Source organism: Nematolebias whitei, chromosome 18 (assembly GCF_014905685.2).
Source record: "Nematolebias whitei isolate Nwh7 chromosome 18, NemWhi1, whole genome shotgun sequence".
Taxonomy (NCBI): Eukaryota; Metazoa; Chordata; class Actinopteri; order Cyprinodontiformes; family Rivulidae; genus Nematolebias; species Nematolebias whitei.
The window spans coordinates 36,735,306-36,755,613 of NC_056515.1; the positions used below are offsets into that span (position 1 = coordinate 36,735,306).

Below are 20,308 nucleotides of genomic sequence, written 5' to 3' on the forward strand. Positions count from 1 at the left end.
GTGACTGGTCTGAATGACTATCGGCCAGTGGCCCTCACCCCGATAGTCGCTAAATGCTTTGAAAAACTGGTCATGACTCGCATCAAAACAACCATCAACATCAACGAGGACCCTCATCAGTATGCGTACTGTGAGAACCGATCAACAGAGGACGCCATCTCCTCTGTGGTCCACACTGCACTCAACCACGTGGAGCAGAAAAACTCTTACGTCCGTGTGCTCTTTGTGGACTTCACAACCGCCTTCAACACCATGATCCCCCAAACCCTGATGGACAAACTATTCACACTAGGACTAAGCCCCTCCATTTGCAACTGGGTACTAGACTTTTTAACAAACAGACCACAGTTAGTGAGGATCCACAACCTCTCCTCCTCCACCATAACCCTCAGCACTGGCTCTCCTCAGGGATGTGTGTTGAGCCCCCTCCTGTTTACTCTGCTCACGTATGATTGTGCAGCTACCCATCCAGGCTGTCATATTGTAAAGTTTGCAGATGATACAGCGGTGGTGGGATGCATCACAAACAATGATGAGTCCAGCTACAGGCAGGAGGTGGAACACCTGGAGAGCTGGTGCAGAGAGAATAACCTTCACATCAATGTGAAGAAGACAAAGGAGATGATTGTGGACTTCAGAAGGAACAAAAACACCTACACCCCCCTGAACATAAGAGGATCTGCGGTGGAAGTGGTCTCCAGCTACAAGTACTTGGGTGTACACATGAATGACAACCTCAGCTGGAGCAACAACACCACCAGCCTGATCAAGAAAGCTCATCAGAGACTCTACTTCCTCAGACGGCTGAGGCGAGCTGGTCTGGGAAGCTCAGTCCTCACCTCCTTCTACAGGTGTGCAGTGGAGAGCATCCTGTGCTCCAGCATCAATGTGTGGCATGGAGGCTGCACATATACACACACACACACACACACATATATATTCATATATGTATGAATAGGTCTATTCAGTATATTTATGTATCATCTGTATATATCGGGCCAAGTGCACGCTTGTTCAACAGGCGGCTTATGGAGCAGGATACGACCCCTTCACAAAATTTATTTGGCCTTCAGAGCTGCCAGAACTAAGTCTGAATATAGTATAATGCTATAAAAATATATATATATATAATAAATATATCAGAACTACTTTTGGCATCATATTGACCTATAAGTCTGTTATTGACCCGTCCAGCGGTCAAACAGAAGAAAACAAAAAAAAAAAACATTTGCTCAGTTCAATACTTGAAATATGACGTCTTTTTAAGCCAGAAATACAGAAAGAGTAAAACATTTCCAAGCAAATGGACTAAAAGTGTTTGAGGAATAACGTTGTTGACATCTTTCCCTTCAGGAGCAGGCCATAAAAATTAAAAATTACACAGTGTTAAATTTACAAAACCGATTTTATTCATTTGCAGGTTATAGCTGTCAAACGCAAAACAAATCCACAAAAACCAGGTGAACTACAGACAACAGATGCTGCTGGCTTCATGTGCACGGCTACGAGAGAAGCAAGCATTAAAAAGCAGTACATGTCAGTGTAATATGTACAAATACTACAGCACAGTAACATCAGGTTGCTGTTGTGTTAATACACTAAAATTGTTTTAAGTGGGACAAAAGCTTTTATCCCTCATTCACGTATTTACTGATTTAAAGTCTTTTTGTGAGGCATTCTGCTTCACGCTCGACATTTGAAGAAACTTAGCAACGTTGGTATTATTTGTAAAAGAAATTAATTCTCGTCTTTTTTTAATCAAAGCCTGGTGTGAAGATCAAACAACGCTTTACAGTTTGAGACTACGTTAAAGAAATCAAAGGAGCAGTAACCATTACATTTACTGGACAGGAGCTGTTGTGAAGCAAATGCTGTGAAAAATACTGAAACACCAGAACAATTCTTTAAAACAAGTCACCGTTTAATGAGACAGAAGCTGACGAGTGTCAGGTGAGGTGAGACGAGTGTCCGCCGCGGAGTTCCCCTCGCGGGATTTCATGAACTCAAAACTTGCTGCATCCATCAGGAGCTCTTTACAAAAAGGTCTTTTTATCTTACAACACAATGGAGAAGGAAAAAAATATATATAGATGAATAACCCCCCCCAAAACAAAACAAAAACGTGGGGGTTTAGCAGTCGCTTTTCCATAGCTTGATGGTTTTGTCGTTTTCTAAAGCTGCGGATGCGATGATGTTCTCTGTTGGGTGGCAGGCGGTCGAGATGACGACGTCTGAACGTAAACAAACGTAAACCTCATGTAAATGTTGCGTTAAGAGAAAACGGCGCGTTAAATCTCGTCGAGCGTGTACCTGTGTGGCCCTGGAGCTTCTGCACGATCTCCTTCGTCTGCAGGTTCCAGATATAAACCATGTTGTCCTCCGAGCCCGACACGATCCACTGCAAGAGAGCAGCCGCTTAGCTCCGCCTCCAATCGGGACACAAACTCTGCAGACCATCACGCACAAAACAAGAGCGCTTACCTTCCCCCCGGTGACAGAGAAGTTAGCGAATATGCAGTATTTCTCGTTTTTATGGCCCGTGTACGTCTTCAGGCACTGGAAGTAGAAATAAACAAGTCAGATCTCTCAGACGTCACCTGTCCAGCGAGCTGCAGAGTTTCCTCTTAATAGCCTCAAGTTTATTTCTTCTAATCTACTCAAGAAATGGTTTGGAACGAGCGGGGCAGCTGGACCAAGTAAGAAGCAAAAAAATGTCCGTTTCCATACGGAACGGGAAGACAAACGTTTTTTTCACGATGTCATATTCGAAGTGCGTTTGCCTCGTCTGCCAGTCTACCACTGCATTGAAGGGAAATGTGGAGCAGCGTTTTCGGACTGTTCATAAAAACTACGACACCGACTTCCTTCCCAAAAGTAAACTGAGAAAAAACAAAAGGGTTATCCAGACAGCAATTTTTCCTACAGCTGAAAAGCAAAGGTGAAGGCAGCTACTGAAGCGTCGTTCTGGGTCAGTTATTTGTTAAACACAAGGAGTCCTTCCAAGACGGAGTCATTTGTTGAAGCAGCTGACTCGTTCCGAGTCGCAGCAAACCAGAAATACTGTTGGATCAAAGCTAAACACAGTTACACGTCGCTGTGAAGCCACGTCCCAGGATTTGACCCAGCAACTTTGGAAGGATAGGGCTCGTTGCTGTTTTTAAGTGCTTTATAAATCAATCAGGATGGCATTATAATGAATCGGATAAATATGGTCTAATGGTAACTCATGGCCACGTGCGTTTGAAACCAGAATGGCAGAAATTTTGAGCATGAATATCTAATTTAATGAACGCCTACGAAGAAGTTTTAGGGCCACGTTAAGAAAAAAAAAATTTAAAAGCCATAAAATTATGAGAATAAAGTCGTACAAGACTTTTTTTTTTTTTTTTACAGCTCTCGTTAATATTTTTTCTCTCCACGAGTCGGAACCACGACGCGACCCGTCAATCAATCCAGTAGGCGTGTCAATAATTGATCAATCCGAAGCTAAACGAGTCGTAATATTATCCAAACTCAAACACGATAAAGCAGTTTACTGCATTTGAAATGTAGTAAAATGAAGACTTGCTCTTGTTAAGTTATACTTTGGAATTGGTTTTTTACAAATAAGAGTTAATCTGTGAGCACATGAGCATCAGATTATCAGTATCAGGACTTTGAACCTGTTTACAGTCAGGTGGTACGCTCTGATGGGCTGCAGCAGCTCTGCAGGTACAGAGTATTTAGCTTCAGATTGATCAGTTGCCGACACGCCTACTGGATTGATTGACAGGTTGCATCGTGGATCTCACACGTGGGAAAAAAATTAACGAGCTGTAAAAAAAAAAAAAAAAAAATCTGGTATGACTTTATTCTCATAATTTTATGGCTTTTAATTTTTTTCCTTAGCGTGGCCTTAAAGCTCCGTCGTAAATGTCAAAACAAAACCACTGAAAAGATTTTTCTGAAATGACTCAATGAGAATAAAGCAGACGAGAAAATAGTCTAATGTGTTGGATCAACGTCACCCAGCTGCTGCAGGAGCTCACCTTTCCTTTGCTGTAGTCCCACAGCTTGAGCGTGCTGAAAATACAAACCATGAACACAGTTAAAGCCCACAGGTGCGGTTGTGCTGCCCTCTGCAGGTGACAAACACCAACTGTGTGATTTGAAGAACGTTCAAATCCCCTGAATCCTCAAACTCACTTATCCAGAGTAGCAGCCAGGATGTATTTCCCGTTGGGAGAAAACTTCACAAACGACACGGGAGGATTGTCATCGTCTGAAGGAACAGAAACGCACCAGTGTGAGGAAAATAAAGCTAAATTATTCATCTTGGACGCACTTTTATCATCACAGATTAAAAAGTTTCGGATCTGACCAATGAGAGTCTTTAAACACTGCCCGGACGCCGTGTCCCAGATTCGACTGTGAAAAGAAAATAATTATTTAACTGAGAAATCATTAAAACTAAAACAGATCACGTGACACAGATAATATAATTAATGTGGAAACTTACAGAGAATCAGTCAAATTAACTGCAGAACTCACCAGAGGCCGTCGTAGCTACTGGAAACTATCAGGGAGCCGTCCCTGTTGAAATGGACCTGCGACATTCACAATAGTTACAATTAACGTGTTCCCGTGTGTCCTCTTCTCTTTATCTCATGTTCAAATAAATAAATAAAAACTTACAGCGGACACAGGATCAGAATGAGCCGGCAACGTTTTCAAACACTTCCCGGTCTTCACGTCCCATATCCGTACGCTCTCATCAAACTGGAAGCAGGAAAAAAAAAAAAGAGGTTTTGATCAACGTTCCTCCACGTCTTAAGTTTGTTGTTGCTAAAAGCCGTGCACTCACTGATCCCGACACGATGAGGTTGGACTGCGGGTTGAAGTTGCAGCAGAACACGTAGTTGCTGTGACCTTTCAGAGTTTTTAAGCACTTCCCCTGAAATTGAAACACATTTCAGCTCAGACGGGGAGAAGCTTTGATCAGGTTTCTGCACAAACACAAACTGAGCCTCTTCTCTTTACCAGCAGCAACATTCAGATTTTCACTGCAGCAGTCTTTAGATATTCTTACAGAGTTGACGTCCCAGATCTTCAGGGTTTTGTCATCGGACGCAGACACCAGGAGGTTGGAGTCAGAAGACCAGGCCACGTCCGATATTCCCTGCAGGGATTCAATAAGAATATTAGAAGCCTGAAGAAGAACAAGAGGCAAGTTTTTATAGAGAACCTTAAAAATAACGAGAGGTACACCGATCGATGTCCTGGTGCTGAGGGATCTGATTAGTGAATGTTTGTAGTTTTGGAGATGAGTGTTTTTCTGGACTGGAACTGAACAGGGGGGGTTTGATGCTTGATATTTAAGTAAGTAAAAGTTACGCTGTGTATAAGAACGGAGGAAGTATTTTTTGATTTGAGTAACGGATCCTGGCGAGTGCATGGAGCAATTTTATTCACCACCAGGCGCAATGGTGGCGATAGAGGGTGGCCAATGGGGGCCTTGGCCACCATAGATTAATCTCCAGCCACCCCAATTATTAAAAAAAAAAACTAGAACGCATGGTTTCCTCAAATGATCAGAATGGATTTTTATAAATATTTTGATGTGGCAACCCAATTTTGGATAGTGACTACATGTAGCAACAAACTGAATAGAAGTGCCTCACTTCTTTTCTTCTTCTTATTATTATCAACCTGACAAGATGAACGGATGGACAAACGGTAATTCAAGGGGGGTTGTGAGCGAAGGACATTTCTGTAGACAGGGCGCTCGGTTCTGTTCACAGGCTGGGGCACCCTCCTTGAATAAAGGTAGGGGAAACACTGCGCTAATCCGCTAAATGGAAAATTAGCTCTGAGATTAGCAGGTTAGCGGTTACACAATTACTGCATCTTGAGACAAAAATAAAATAAAAACATTTCACTCAAGCCTAACCCTTTTACTAATTTTATATCAATTGACAGGGACATGACTTACAAAAATAAGGAAATTACAAATGTAGAAAAAAAAAGTTTTCTGTATAGATGAATAGGGCTCTCTGAGATCACTACAGCTTCTCACCACGTTTTTAACCTAAAACATTAAACGCTGGTTCTACTCACAAGTTTATGTCCAGATATGGTTTTCTCAAACTTGCCATCATAGGCTCCCCAGATTTTGATGAGTTTATCAGCAGCTGTAACAGAATAAAATTTAGTTTAATTCAACACTAACCACAGCGTAAAACGTTTTACGCCAGGTTCAGTTGATCAGATGTTCCTGTGATGTAGCCTGTTAATTTTTAAATTACTTAAAAATGAGGAACTCACAAGAGCTGGCGAGCCATTCTCCACTTGGGCTGAATTTGACAGAGGACACGGCTTTAGTGTGTCCCGCTAGTGTGAATTTCAAGCTGTAGTTTGGCTTTGCAGGAGCAGACTGAACAAAAACAACATTATAATAAATGCAGCAAATAAACAAACAAATGTGTGATGTTTCAAGCTTGTTAAAGAACAAGAATATTTAAAAAACACATATGCAAATTGCCTAGAGATTATCTGTCTTGAGCAGGTTTAAAGGTAAAATACTCCCTCACTGAGAGAAGGAAAGATTACATATATATATGAATATATTACATTCAATCTGACCTTGCTTTGGCTGGCTGATGGAATAACTGGAGGTTTGGTATCAGTCTCTGGTTTCTTGTCCTCTGTTGCCATGGTGAGGGAATCAGCATCTATTGCACTCTACTCCGACAGCAATGAAAATAAACTTAACATTAACAGGTTTGTCAAAAATGCTGACATCTTTAAAATGTTAAGCAATTTTGGAAAGTTGGTATATACTGTTAGCTGCTCTGTTAGCACAACTTTCTTCAATACTGGTATCTATTAGACTTTACTCAAATCAAGATAAAAAAAGCTTCTACAGTTACCAGCTTATGCTCGAATTGAACTTATCTGGAAGTAGCACAGATGTTCATGTCACAGAAGCTGAACTCCTGCATGGTAGCTTTGTCGTTTAGCTACTATTTCAAGCTAGCGCAGTTAGCTTGAGTTAGCTAGCGTTGCATTATATATTTTAAGAAAATCGACTAAATACAAACACATTTTACTGGCTCCTTGGAATATTTTGAATTGTTTTTAAAAGGTAGTGACATTAACTCGTGTTTGCTTAAATTAAATGCATGCTTAAATGACAAAATCGAACAAAGAGCGACACACGGGAAAGCTATGCTTATGCTAAATTCAACGCCCGATTTTTATTTTTAGCCTAATCTAGGTGCTTGTTTGGATGTTTTAGGTTGTATGTTCGAGACAAAAGGCATTAGTTAGACTTAGTTGCCCTGGTTTAATGGAAAAGTCTACGACAGCCTTGATCCATCATGCAGCGTTGATGCTGTTGACAACCAGCCATCAGGGGCCCTCCATTCAAACAATGAGGATTCGGTTATTACGCGATACTTACGGGGATTAATGCAGATTGGCGACCAAATTATCACTCCTACAGAGGAATGGACACATAAAAAGCGCGTATACTTGCAAATTTGAGTCGAGAAAAATGAAGAAATCAAGAATTTCTCTTGCGGATGTTTGCCTACACTCTAGGAGCGAGCAGAAGCGGGGAATGTGGTGTGCGGAGGTTCTGCGCAAGCGCATTGCCATCAGACCTAACGGAAGCTGGTGAGGATCACTTTTATCAAGGCGATTAAAAAATACATTTTGATCTGGTGAACACAGCGTCCTCTTGCAAAGCAATTAATTCCCCCTGTCTCTGAAGTAAGGGAGTCCCTAAAGTCCACAATTTAAATTGCATACATTTGTATGCAGCGTATTGGATTTAAAAAATAATAATCTGGTTAATCAAAAGTCAATTAAAAATATTCTTTCGCATCCACAGTTGTTTGAAGTTAAGCTAATGGAAAACTGCCACATAAAATGTAAATTATGTTAACGCGGTTTATGTTCTAGAGACGATGCAATGTATCACTCTGGCCGCAAGGGGGCGCTATTACAACGTCTGTCCCTCCAGCCACGCCCTCTGCGTTGCCAGACGCACGATCTCATGAATTTCATGAAAATTTCAGGAAATGTTGAGGTTGTCACAAAGAGCAAATTATTAAATGTTGGCAATGCTTTAGATCCGGATCCAGATTTTTATTTTAAGATTATTGTCTGTCTGTGCACAAGATATTACTGTGTGAGTGTAAAACAAATCACTGCTGTCTAAATGTTTGGGTCACTTTTGCTGGTCACAAACAAATCAGTGTTGGAACTGTGAAATTAAACAAAATAAAATAAAAAACAAGAGTCATGGAAGAAAATGTATCTAGTTATAAGCATATTTACTGCAGCACACACACTGTCTTGTTAAATTTGCATTTAAGTTTAGGATAAATTACCTGTTCAGGTTTTCACTTAATGTGTGAAAATCACACTGTTGTAAGGATATTTTTGTCTCCAAACCATATGTAATTTTTCACCACTTTCATTGTCTGTCCAAACAGGTCTCACTTATAAATTAGTCTCCAAGGCTCAATGTGACTTACCTGTTTAAATAAAGGTTGAAAGAATAAATGAAAACATATGTCACAAGCGATTTCTATGTCAAAAGCATTTTAATCAAGTTGTTCAGGTTTATGTTAATTTCTAGAATGTAAACCAATATATATATATATATATATGCTGGACACTGAGCCAGGATGATTCAACAGCAGCCTGTAGAAGACATTTCATTCTGACTTATTTTTCAAATTTTATTTGTAACAAAAACAGTATATTAAAGAAATGAGCAAAACAATGCACAACGCAGGTGGCGGCTCAGTTGCACTCCACACCACTAAGGGGCGCTGTTCTGCAGGTGGCGTCTTTATCAACAGTTTTGTTAAGACTATTTAAATGTAAAAACACATTTTAGGCTATAACATTCACTGTTTATAATAATGTACTATACAATTAGATGATTTCTAGAAACTTAAAAATGGAAGTTTTGTATGTGTGTGCTATTTTTTTTTCTCAAAATACGATAATTTTAATCCGCGGGTGCGATACTTCCGTATTTCTTATCTGGCAACACCGGAAGCAGTGATCGGGTCCAGGTTTGATCAGTTGCGTGTGTTGTGGTCACGTTACACACGTTGCCCACAAGTTTTCAACTATTAACCTGCTTCTGTTAACTTTTTGACCTTCGGTGCGAACGCTTCTGAAAATAGCAGCATCTGAACTCTCACGTCAACACGCCCTCATAAGAAAACGAGTTGGTAATAAAACCTTCAGTGTTTCCTTTCTTTAAATTGTTTTATTACCGTTAAGTTTGTCCCCAACGTCGACTAAAAAAAAAATACAGCTGGAGAGACGTATTTTTGGCTTTATTTCATAAAAACGAACAAAAGTCAGTGTTGGATTTTGGCTCGTTGTCTGAAAGTAAAGCAAAAGTCTTGTAATTAATACCTAAGTGGACAGTTTGAAACCGAGTCATGGTAAATTAATGTTGTTAGCATTTTGTTAATGATGCTAAGCTAACTAGCTGAATACATCGTGGTTTAATTATTAGCTGCCTTGTGATATTTTGCTATAATATGACTTATAAAAGCCAAGTTTGCTGGTTTTGTTTTCAGTAGAATATTTAGTTTTTTGTTGTTTGTTTATAATCTCTGACGTAAAAATCAGGTTTAAGGAATAAATCACGGTGGATTACATAAAAACAGATGTTTGGTGTTTATGCAAAACTTACAAAAAGTGTTTACTTTCACTTAAACTTTGAAAATCCTCTAGGAAGCTGAAAAAAACACTGATCAAGACTAATGTAAAATATTACACGAAAGTCCTGCTGCTCAAAAACATGAATAAATTTAAGATGCAACAAAGTTGTCTTTGTTGGATTATTGAGCATGAACTTTGATAAATTTGGAATGATTTAACATTTTAGCACTTCACTGTGTTTATAACAAAACAAAGGTGAAATCATGTCATCTGGACAGATTGTATTGATGCATGCTCAATCATCCAGCTAAATAAATCCTAATTAGTTGAGTCATATGAACAGATTCCTCTTGGTTGAAAGATTCTCCGTACATCAGGAATACTGTGATTATATATTACATCAAAGTTAAAACGTGCAAACTCAGAATTCATGTTAAGAATAGGTCAGCAGTTCTAGTTTGTCATCGCGGGCCATGTGAACCGACTTATTCTAACATTTCTTTCAACAGGTGACATGAAGCTATGTATGACGTGGGCTGGAGGTCCCTGAGCATCTTTACTGCACTGACTCACGTGAGATAAGAGAAGCCGACAGATATTTTTCTGCTGCCGTCATGTCTGGAGATCCACAAGAAGACCCTCCGCAGCTCGTGAATCCTCCTCCTCCGGAGGTGAGCAATCCCAACAAGCCGGGACAGCGGACCAACCAGCTGCAGTTCATGCAGAAAGTCGTGATCAACGCGCTGTGGCGGCACCAGTTTGCTTGGCCTTTTTACAAGCCAGTTGATGCTGTCAGTCTTGGACTACCAGTGAGTATTTAGTAACTTTATTGATTGCCAGAACATGATTTATCTGAAGTTATTTATATGAGAAGTTGCTTAATCGTTGTTTCAGATAAAAACAGACAATTAGACTCAAACCTCTGCAATTAAAGTCTTGGCTTTGCTTACTGAGACTGACAAAACAACGTCTTGCAAGTCAAATGTATCAAATAAAGAAATCTTAGAAGTGAACACTTGCATCCATAAAGGCTGCATCAAGTTTTATAAATTCACAAAAGTTCAAGACAAAAACAGCTGGACTTTATTTGTAACTGAAGACGTTTAGCTTCTCGGTTCAAAGGACGGAGAGGGTGGTGTTCGAGTTATAAAGCTGAGCTAAGCTAGATTCATATGTAGATTGCCCTATCGATCCTCACAATAGGGGTTCGTTAGGGTCTTTGTTGGTTTGACTCACAGCTGAGCCTCTCTGGTCACATGGATGAAATTCCTGTTAGGTGTGAAAATGACTGGTATCAGGTCTAAAGCTGCACGTGCAAGTTTGTAATTTATTATTTTTTTGTCATATTTACTCACTTCACCCTTATTGTTCTCAATATTTGGTGAACTTTTGCATACATGTTATTTTTTGCCTGTTTTCTACGGGTTCTATACAAACATGGACAGTATTATATCGTATCTGCTTCCGTTTCAGGGAGAAAGAATTGATCTATTTTTCCAGTCAGACTTGAAGAGGCAGAACAATTGTTGTTTTTTCCCCCTCAGGATTATCACAAGTTAATAACATCTCCCATGGACCTGGGCACCATCAAGAAACGTCTGGAGAACAACTACTACTGGAGCGCGAGTGAATGCATGCAGGACTTCAACACCATGTTCACCAACTGCTACATTTACAACAAGGTGAGGCGCTGCGGGATTCAAGCTGCGTCGATTCTGCTTCCTCCCATAAAATATCTAAATAAACACCAGTTTCTTTACATATGTGGTGGTCCACACGGCTCCTTTAAACGTCCGAACTCTTGTCTTCATCTTGCTCTGCAGCCTACAGATGACATTGTGCTGATGGCGCTCGCCCTGGAGAAGATTTTCCTGCAGAAAGTTTCTCAGATGCCTCAGAAGGAAGAGAGTTTGTCTCTTGCAGGCAAAAGGAAGGGTAGAAGAAGCAGCACTGCAGGTACTGAACTATGAATATCTAACCAACCTTCAGGTGAGCAGCAGCTATTAAATGACTTCTAGCTCCTTTTTTAATGCAAATTTGGAGAGGAAGTAATTGGATGTATTTAAGTTTTTAGTATTCATTGGTTTTAGAATTTTGTTTTAGGGATGCACAATATTATTGACATTGTATCGTATCGGCCGATAGTAGATTTAAAGTTCAATATCGGACATCGGACATTCAATCAAAATAACTCGCCAGTATGAAATAAGCTGGTTTTGTATGACAACCCAGTGACAAGGATGCCTGCAGCGCCAGCACAGCGTGATGACGTCACGCGGGCCCACCTGATCTGATTACGGTGGAGAGGAAAGTTGTTTTTTTGTTGAGGATATTGGATTCTCAAGATTTTTGGACTACGTTGAGCCTCGCTACATCTTCCCCAGTCAGAAATATTTTTCCAACGTAGCTAGGGATGCACTGATCCACTTTATTCACTTCCGATCCAATACCTGCGGTTTAGTATCGACCGATACCGATCCGATACCGATCCGATACAGGAAAAACTGTGCTGAATTAACAAAAATGGCTAAATCTCGTCATCTGGACCCATTTCTGAAACAGGTCCAGATGACGTGATTTAGCCATTTTTATCATCTACCTGGATGTTTGAGCTTACACAGTGCTGATTTAACTTAAAACATTTGTTTTGTTAAACGCAGACATGAATGTACAGAATTACTAGTTAATTGAAAACTCTGCACCAGAACACCTAAACGCACCAAGAGCTTCACAAGCTCGGGTCAAACATGTAAAAACAGCACAACTTTAATTTGTTCAGTCCCTACGCTAGCGTGTGACGTCACTCAGAGCACAAAACATAGAGTTAGAGTGAATAGATCTGCCCAGTCATGGATCGGTCACATTGTCACTGATACCCGATCCAGAAGTTTTTGTACCAATACCTATATTGGTATTGGATCGGTGCATCTCTAGACGTAGAATTACCCGAGTTATAAGCCGTCGTTTCCGACGCCGTTGAGAAGCTAATAGCTGATAGCACTTGGGTGAGTTTTACCACAGACATTTGGACGTGAAGTGTTTGCCCCGTTAGCACGATTAGTCTTACGGCACAATGGATAAACAAAACTTTGAAGGCTTCATGCACAGGAGTGCAGAGGATCCCACACTGCAGCCAGAAACCCGGAACAAGCCTCTACAAGTGAGACAGCATAGCAGGTGACTAATGCTAATAAATAACATTTAATATATGCAAAATATATGGCTGTTCCTGAATATATGTCACCAGCTCTTACACAACTTTTGTAGAAAATAAGCCTAAATAAGAGGGCTATGTTCTGACAAAGGAAAGTACTGTATTTTTCGCTGTATGAGTCATGTTTTGTTTTTTTGCATAATTTACATGCCCTGCGACTTATATGCCGAAGCGACGTATTTTTTTCCCATATTTATAAACCAATTTGTGGCTGAGTTAAAACTGTTTTAATTCCTTCTGTCTGGAAAAAAAAAAATGCACACTACCATTTTTCAACCACTAGATGGCAGCAGAGTAGTAAGGCATGCCGTTGTATCATGTAATGGGTAAACGTGGCTATAATGAAACATTCAAAACAGTTCAAGACAAAAACAACTGTACTTTATTTATATTATACTTTATTATTTTTGTCTTGAACTTTTTTGAATTTACCATGTCCTGGATGGCTGAGAATTTTCACCAGCTATTATTGACTCAATCTGCTTGCCATACATGCCACCTTCATCCAGCTCGCCTGGAGCAACCGTGAAGTCAGCTTCATTTCTCTGCACCGCCCCGGCGAAATGCAGCTGATTTGAACATTAAAGTGCATTTTTTAAATAAAAGTTCAACTGAGACACACCTTTATTATAATGTTGAGCAAACAAATAATTGTTTTTAAACGTTAATCTTGTTAAATTCTTGTTAAAAGTCCTCCCGTGCACGCTCTCGCGGCCGCCATTTGGCAGCCAATCGATTTTCAGCACAACACCGGCCCATATTTCCGGGTTGTCAGCGGTGACGCATAATAGATGCGACTTTTACGGCGAAGCAACGTATTTATGGATTTTTTCCACGTTATTAGACAAATTTGGACTGATGCGTCTTGTAGGGCGGAAAATACGGTATATTAAAAATATCGGTATCGGTTATTGGTCAAATAAGTTTTAACATATCGAATATCTGCCAAAAATCCAATATCGTGCATCCCTATTTTGTTTTATTGTTAGTTATTGTACTGTTTTTAAATTATTATTTTTTTTCCCCTGTGGCTCCAGACTGGTGTTTCCTCCTATTAGGACCAACAGATTCTTTATCCCCACAGCTGTTTCTTTTACAAATGCAAATGTAGTGGAGAAAAGTGATTAGTTGGATTAGATGTTTTTTCATCATTAATTTTTTTGTTATTTTTTTAAGTGCTTTTTAATCATGTTTGTTGTAAATTAAGATTTAGTTTGCTGGTTTGTGGATCCTCACACCGTCGTGTTTCTTTTTATGTTTCTAGTTCTGTCTCTTACTTCCTGTGAAACAAACTGCCCTCTGGAGGAATATAAATAAATTATAAATTGAAGCTTGGGGGGGGGGGGGGGAGTCCGGTTTCGATTTGATGTATGTGAACATTTATAGCGAGTTTTGTTGATTTTATCAGAAAAGAAAAAAAGGCGTGAAAGTGCGGAGCGAACTGCAAGTCCTACGACGACGAACGACGAAGAGAACGATCCGAAGCGACAAACGGAGGCAGGGAGTGTGAGCGACCAGCTCAAGTACTGCAACGAAATCCTGAAGGAGATGCTGTCTAAGAAACACTCGAGCCACGCCTGGCCCTTCTACCTGCCTGTTAACGCTCAAGCTCTGGGGCTGCACGATTACCATGACATCATCAAGTACCCGATGGATCTCAGCACTGTTAAAGTACATTCACTTCTCTAGCTTATTTTTGTGGTTTTACAAATAAAAAGACTGAGGTTCAGTTGTTCGTTCTGAACCTGCAGAACAAGCTGGACGGAGGAGAATACCAGGATGCGCAGCAGTTCGCCGCAGACGTTCGGTTAATTTTTTCCAACTGCTACAAATACAACCCCCCACATCACAACGTTGTGGCCATGGCCAGAAAACTTCAGGTGGGTTGTTGCATATGAAAGGCAAAAAAAAACCAAGTATTTTGGCTCCGTTTGACTTAATTTCTTTTTAAATTGTGTTTCAGGGAGTGTTCGAGCAGAGGTTTGCCAAGATGCCAGACGAGCATGTGGAGATGAGCTCAGCAGGCAGCGCCACGTCTGCTAACAGTGCAGCTTACTGTGGCCTGAACGCAAACGCCTACTTCAGTCTGGACAAATCGAGATCAGCAGAAGTGCAGCAGCAGGTGGGTTCCTGAAAACACAGTTTGTTACATTGAATATGAACCTTACAACAGGCCTGTCGCGATAAACAATTAATTGCACGATAAATGAAAATTATCCACCTCATTTTCATTTATCGGCTTTATCGTTCAATCAAAAATCACGTTTTTGGATTGTTAAAAGCAGCTAAGCTACGAGCTAAGCTAACAGGTCGACCTCTGTAAAAAAACTCAGTTTTGTCAAAGCTCCAAAATTCACAGTTGAAGCCCGTGCCTTCGTGTAAAAAGTTGTTTTTTTCTACAAAAAGAAGCTGAGAACTTGTTTACTGATTTTTATTAAAAGCTTTGTGTGAAAAATGCTAAAGAGCTCAAACCACACCGAGCGTCCACCATTTTGAGAAACAAAAACAGGAAAGAGAGACAGCTCATGTCACGTCGAGGGGCCTCCCTACCATTTTTCTTAGAGACACACTGCTCGCTCCCTCACTATCCATCCTTCGGTTCAAACAGTCTTATACTGCCATGTGGTGGTCAAAAAAGGTACTGCACTCCAGACACTAACATTTCTTCTAAATTTTGACAATTAATTATTGTTAAATTTCAAACAATATTATCATTTATCGCAATAATTTCTGAAACAATCGCCCAGCAAAATTTGTTATCGTGACAGGCCTACTACCTTACAATGCTTTTGTAAGCTGTGTTCACACATGCACTGCAGCTCTGAAACGTTCAGGGGGTGTTCCAGCCAGGTTGGCTGAAAGAGTGCATATCTGTCTGGTGCGTTCTCTGCCCTGCTCTCACCTTGACTGTCTGGATGATCAGTGAGAAGCGGGACTGCAGCTGCAGATCAAAGTTTCTGCTCTTTTCTGCTGACTGTGCGTTACGTTCTACCTGCTCTTTGCTTCCATGACAAGGATTACGCTAATCTGCAGTCTCTTGTTCTGGAGTGCTTTTGGGGAAAAGTCCAGACCTAATGGTGGTCGTCAAATCCTTCTGAGCATCTCCTGCAGTCATGTCATAACGGTTATAAATTATTTATATTACCCTCCACAACCTGCATGCTCTTAAATACAGTACAATGGATCGTTACATCGCTCTCCACCGAAGTCTACGTGGCAGATTTTAAAGAAATTCTCCAAAAGTAACACTGGATGTACATCTACTCAGTTCAGTTTATTTCTATAGTCACACCAGAGGTCATCTCAGGGCACTGAACAGAAACATTCATATACATGAAACAAAAGCCAAAAGTTCTCAATCTAAGGAAGCAGCGGATTGAGCTGAATCTTCACTTCATCACAGTCAGAATGATTAACTTTCTGTGAGGTTCATTTACATATGTCCAGTGGCTGACAGGACATTTTGCTAACAGATGTCACAGTTACTGCTCAGGGTACGTGTTGAGAATTATTCAAAGCTACTACCACGGCAAGTTTTAGCTCGATATCTGTAGAATTAGCTGAACTTTAGCCATTTTTTTGTTTGCTGAGGTTGCTCAGCGAACACATCTCGGTCGGGTTGATTCCAAAATTAACGAGTTGTAGATTAATTTTAATTATTTAAAACGTCTTCAGTTGATCCAAAATGCTGCTGCCAGAGTCTTAACTGGAGTTACTGGGAGAGATCATGTCTCTCCAGTTTGAGCTTCTCTCCACTGGCTCCCTGTCAAATCCAGAATAGAATCCAAAATCTTACTTCTAACCTACAAAGCCCTCAACAACCTAGCTCCATCTTATATTACAGATCTTATTGTTCCATATTTTCCTAACAGAGCACTTCGCTCTCAGACCGAATGGGAGGCAGATCTTTCAGTTCTCAGGCTCCTCTCTTGTGGAACCAACTTCCAGACCCTGAGGCTGACACATAGACCAGTTTTCATACTGGGCTCAAGTCTTTTCTTTATGATAAATCCTATAGTTAGGGTCGGGTTTCCTGTGCTATCCCTTAGTTCTGCTGCTATAGGCTTAGGCTGCTGGAGGACAAATTAACCACACGTCCTCTCTCTGCTGTCTTTACTTGCTCGACTCGTTTGTATTTGTAGTTATTTCTATCTTAACGTGCTTTTTTGTCTTTCCTTCGAAAGTTCACCTGGACCTGCCATTCTGTTTCTACTTCCTGTCCTCTCAAACCCATCTGGTGGAAGCAGACGGCCGCTCGTCCTGAGCCTGGTTCTGCTGGAGGTTTCTTCCTGTTAAAAGGAGTTTTTCCTTTCCACTGTCTCCTTTGTGCTTGCTCAGAGACTGTACCCTGAGCAGTAACTGTGACATCTGTCTTGCCTGTCTGTTAGCAAAATGTCCTGTCAGCCACTGGACATATTTTAATGAACCTCACAGAAAGTTAATCATTCTGCATATTTCTTTAACTCGTGAGCTTTAGGAGTCATCCTGATTCAAAATGGCCTCCACAATGAATTAACATCAAAAACGTGGTTTGGTGTGGCAGAACAGAAGCATTATCATTAATGTGCGTCACGTAAATTTTACTTAAAAACTTCAGCATTAATTTATTAAGTCAACCCTTGTTTGTTAGCAAAATATTTCATGAATCACTGGATGCTATAAGCTTTCCTCGAGGATGCTAGGCCTTTAACCCTTTTCCTGACGTCACTTCATCTACAGTTTCGTGCACTTGTTGGCACTTTACATTAGGGATGCACGATATCATCGGCATGGTATCGGTATCGGCCGATAATATCGTTAAAGTTAAATATCGGACATTCCATCAAATTAACTCCAATATAAAAGGTGCTGTTTTTGAATGACAGCAAGGATGCCTGCAGCGGCAGCACAACATGATGACGTCACGCACGCCAACCTGATCTGACCGCGGCGGAGGAGGAGAAGAAGAAGTCAAAATGCGCTACTTTTCACTTGTCGCTTTAGATTTGTGAAAATTTACACTGTTCAAGTGTTGTCATTGTGTTAGAGAGAGTAAATGTCATGAATAAATTTGACATTTGAAGTGTTGCATCATTTTCAGCCCCTTTTTGGCATCTGTACATCACATCGGTATCCGTTATCAACCAAATAAGTTTTAATATATCGGCGTATCGGATATCGGCCAACAATCCAACATCGTGCATTCCTACTTTAAATTTGATCAGTGATTTTTATTAGCTTATCTTGCAGCTGCTAATTTATTTCTAATAATTGTCCACGTAGCTCAAGAGTGTTCAGCTCGCTGCCCTGTCAGAAGCCCCAAAGACGAGGAATGAGAAGGACAAGAAAGAGTGCAGCAGGGAAACTAAGCTGACTTCCATCTCCAGCACACGGTACCATACGTTACCTCCTTTTGTTTGTTTGTTTGTTTGTTTGTTTGTTTGTACACCTAATTGTTTTGTGGTCGCCTTAGGCCGCTGTGTGAAGACTTGGATTCAGACCAGGAATCTTTGCCGATGTCTTATGAAGAAAAGCACCAGCTGAGCCTCGACATCAACCGCCTGCCCAGCCTCAAGTTGGGCCGCGTGGTGCAGATCATTCACGACCGGGAGCCCGCCATGTGCGGCGCCAACCTGGACGAGATCGAGATCGACTTCGAGGTGCTGAAGCTGTCCACTCTGCGGGACCTTCAGCGATACGTCAGGTCCTACTTCTACAAGAGATTTAAGAAACTTGAAAGTAGGTTCAAACCGTTTGTTAGAAGTTGTAACGTCTTCATCATATTTATCGTCAGGGTTGCCAGATAAGAAATGACAAACTCCTGTACCGTCGCTTTAAAATGATTGCATTTTGACTCAAACTGTCTGAAGTACTGAGTGAGGTGGACTTTTCTGGGGGAGGAGCTTGTAAGATGAGTTGTATGTTGTGTTTATCTGGCAACCCTGTTTATCGTTTTCATCTTTTTTGTTCCACTTTATCCAGGAAAGAGAAACGGAGCTGCCTTCCATGACGGCAGCAGCTCTTCAGATTCTTCCTCCAGAACCTCCTCCGACTCCACTACAGAAGACAGTGACTCTTGAGCACCTTGCTGTTGTATTTATTCCTTTTTTTGTAATATGTTCTTACACATTTTTATTTTTCTACTTGTATATGCTCACTTTATTAAAAATAAACTTTATCGTCTTTTAGTCAGTGGAGACTTTACTGGTTTTACTTTATGGATCCCAAAATTCAGTTTTGGTTTTTATGATGTGACATGATGACTCGGTGCAGCCAGGGGGCCTCAGGAGTCCATCTCTGCTCTTTGCAGATGATGTGGTCCTGTTCGCGTCGTCGCGCTGTGATCTCCAGCTCTCACTGGAGCGGTTCACAGCTGGGAGGAGGATCAGAACCTCCAAATCTGGTCCATGGTCCTCAGTCGGAAAATGGTGGATTGCTCTCTTCAGGTCGAGGGTGAGGTTCTGCCTCAAGTGAAGGAGTTCAAGTATCTCAGGGTTTTGTTCACGGGTGAGGGAAGAATGGAGCGTGAGAATTACAGACGGATTGGTGCAGCATCTGCAGTATTGTGGACTCTGTGCTGGTCTGTGGTGGTGAATAGAGAACTGAGCTATAAGGCAACGCTCTCTGCCGGTCAGTCTGTTCTTACCCTCACCTACTGCCGTGAACTCTGGGTAGTGACAGAAGGAGTGAGATCGTGGATACAGGAGGTTGAAATGAGTTTCCTCTGCTGGCAGCTGGACTCTCCCTTAGAGATCGAGTGAGAAGTTCAGTTATCAGGAGAGACTCGGAGTAGAGTCGCTGCTCCTCCACATCAAGAGGAGCCAGTTGAGGTGGTTCAGGCATGTCCGACTGGGAGGAGACCCAGGACACGCTGGAGAGACGACGTCTCTGTTGTCCTGGGAACATCTTGGAATCTTCTCAGAAGAGGTGGCCGTGGAAAGAAATGTCTGGACCCCCCTGCTCAAGATGCTGCCTCCGCGACACGATTTCGGAACAAGTGGAAGATGATGGATGGAGAGGTGACATTTTAAATCAGATTCGTGATATTCTGCTGGAAAATATTCAGTTATATATATTTACATCACACAATAAATAGATTTGTTCATTTTGAATGGTTTCACTTACTATGGTAAAGAAACATGTCAGTAAAAACCTGCAAATATAATATAATTAGCTATATTGGCTAATTTAAGTTGTGTGGGAAAACAAGTGATAAAGGGACTTGACAGGAGTTGTGAGGTGTTTGTGTGAGCAGCTCCAGTATGAGAGGACGTGCCCTGCCTTAAAGCACGAAGGCTTCCAGCAGGACGTGGCACGAGGCCAGCGCTGCCCACCTCTACCAGCTGCTGCCTTCTGCTCCATTTGACCTCAGCGTGCACGCACGAGGAGTGACACATCTTCACACACAAGGTTTTCATGAGAAGAAGCCCAAACCATGTG

The 20,308-nt window shown here is 41.1% G+C and overlaps 2 protein-coding genes across 2 annotated transcripts; one reads left to right on the forward strand and one right to left on the reverse strand.

Annotated features, from left to right (window-relative positions):
* Positions 1-1,386: 1,386 nt before the first annotated feature.
* wdr5 (WD repeat domain 5) lies at positions 1,387-7,630 on the reverse strand. The gene is made up of 14 exons (XM_037692439.1): positions 7,442-7,630; positions 6,622-6,720; positions 6,304-6,412; positions 6,097-6,170; positions 5,069-5,158; positions 4,844-4,933; positions 4,675-4,758; positions 4,531-4,586; positions 4,361-4,407; positions 4,186-4,261; positions 4,029-4,062; positions 2,482-2,556; positions 2,311-2,398; positions 1,387-2,231 (listed from the first exon to the last, which is right to left on the reverse strand). Exons 2-14 carry the CDS (start codon positions 6,691-6,693, stop codon positions 2,131-2,133), a joined length of 996 nt encoding a protein of 331 aa, XP_037548367.1. The 5' UTR covers positions 6,694-6,720; positions 7,442-7,630; the 3' UTR covers positions 1,387-2,130.
* A 1,455-nt stretch (positions 7,631-9,085) lies between these two features.
* Positions 9,086-18,948, forward strand: LOC119424950 (bromodomain-containing protein 3). The gene is made up of 10 exons (XM_037692471.1): positions 9,086-9,233; positions 10,185-10,484; positions 11,220-11,357; positions 11,499-11,631; positions 14,298-14,560; positions 14,641-14,769; positions 14,853-15,011; positions 18,152-18,261; positions 18,342-18,607; positions 18,851-18,948. The coding sequence occupies exons 2-10, from the start codon at positions 10,290-10,292 to the stop codon at positions 18,946-18,948; spliced, it is 1,491 nt and encodes a 496-aa protein (XP_037548399.1). The 5' UTR covers positions 9,086-9,233; positions 10,185-10,289.
* The last annotated feature ends 1,360 nt before the right edge of the window (positions 18,949-20,308 follow it).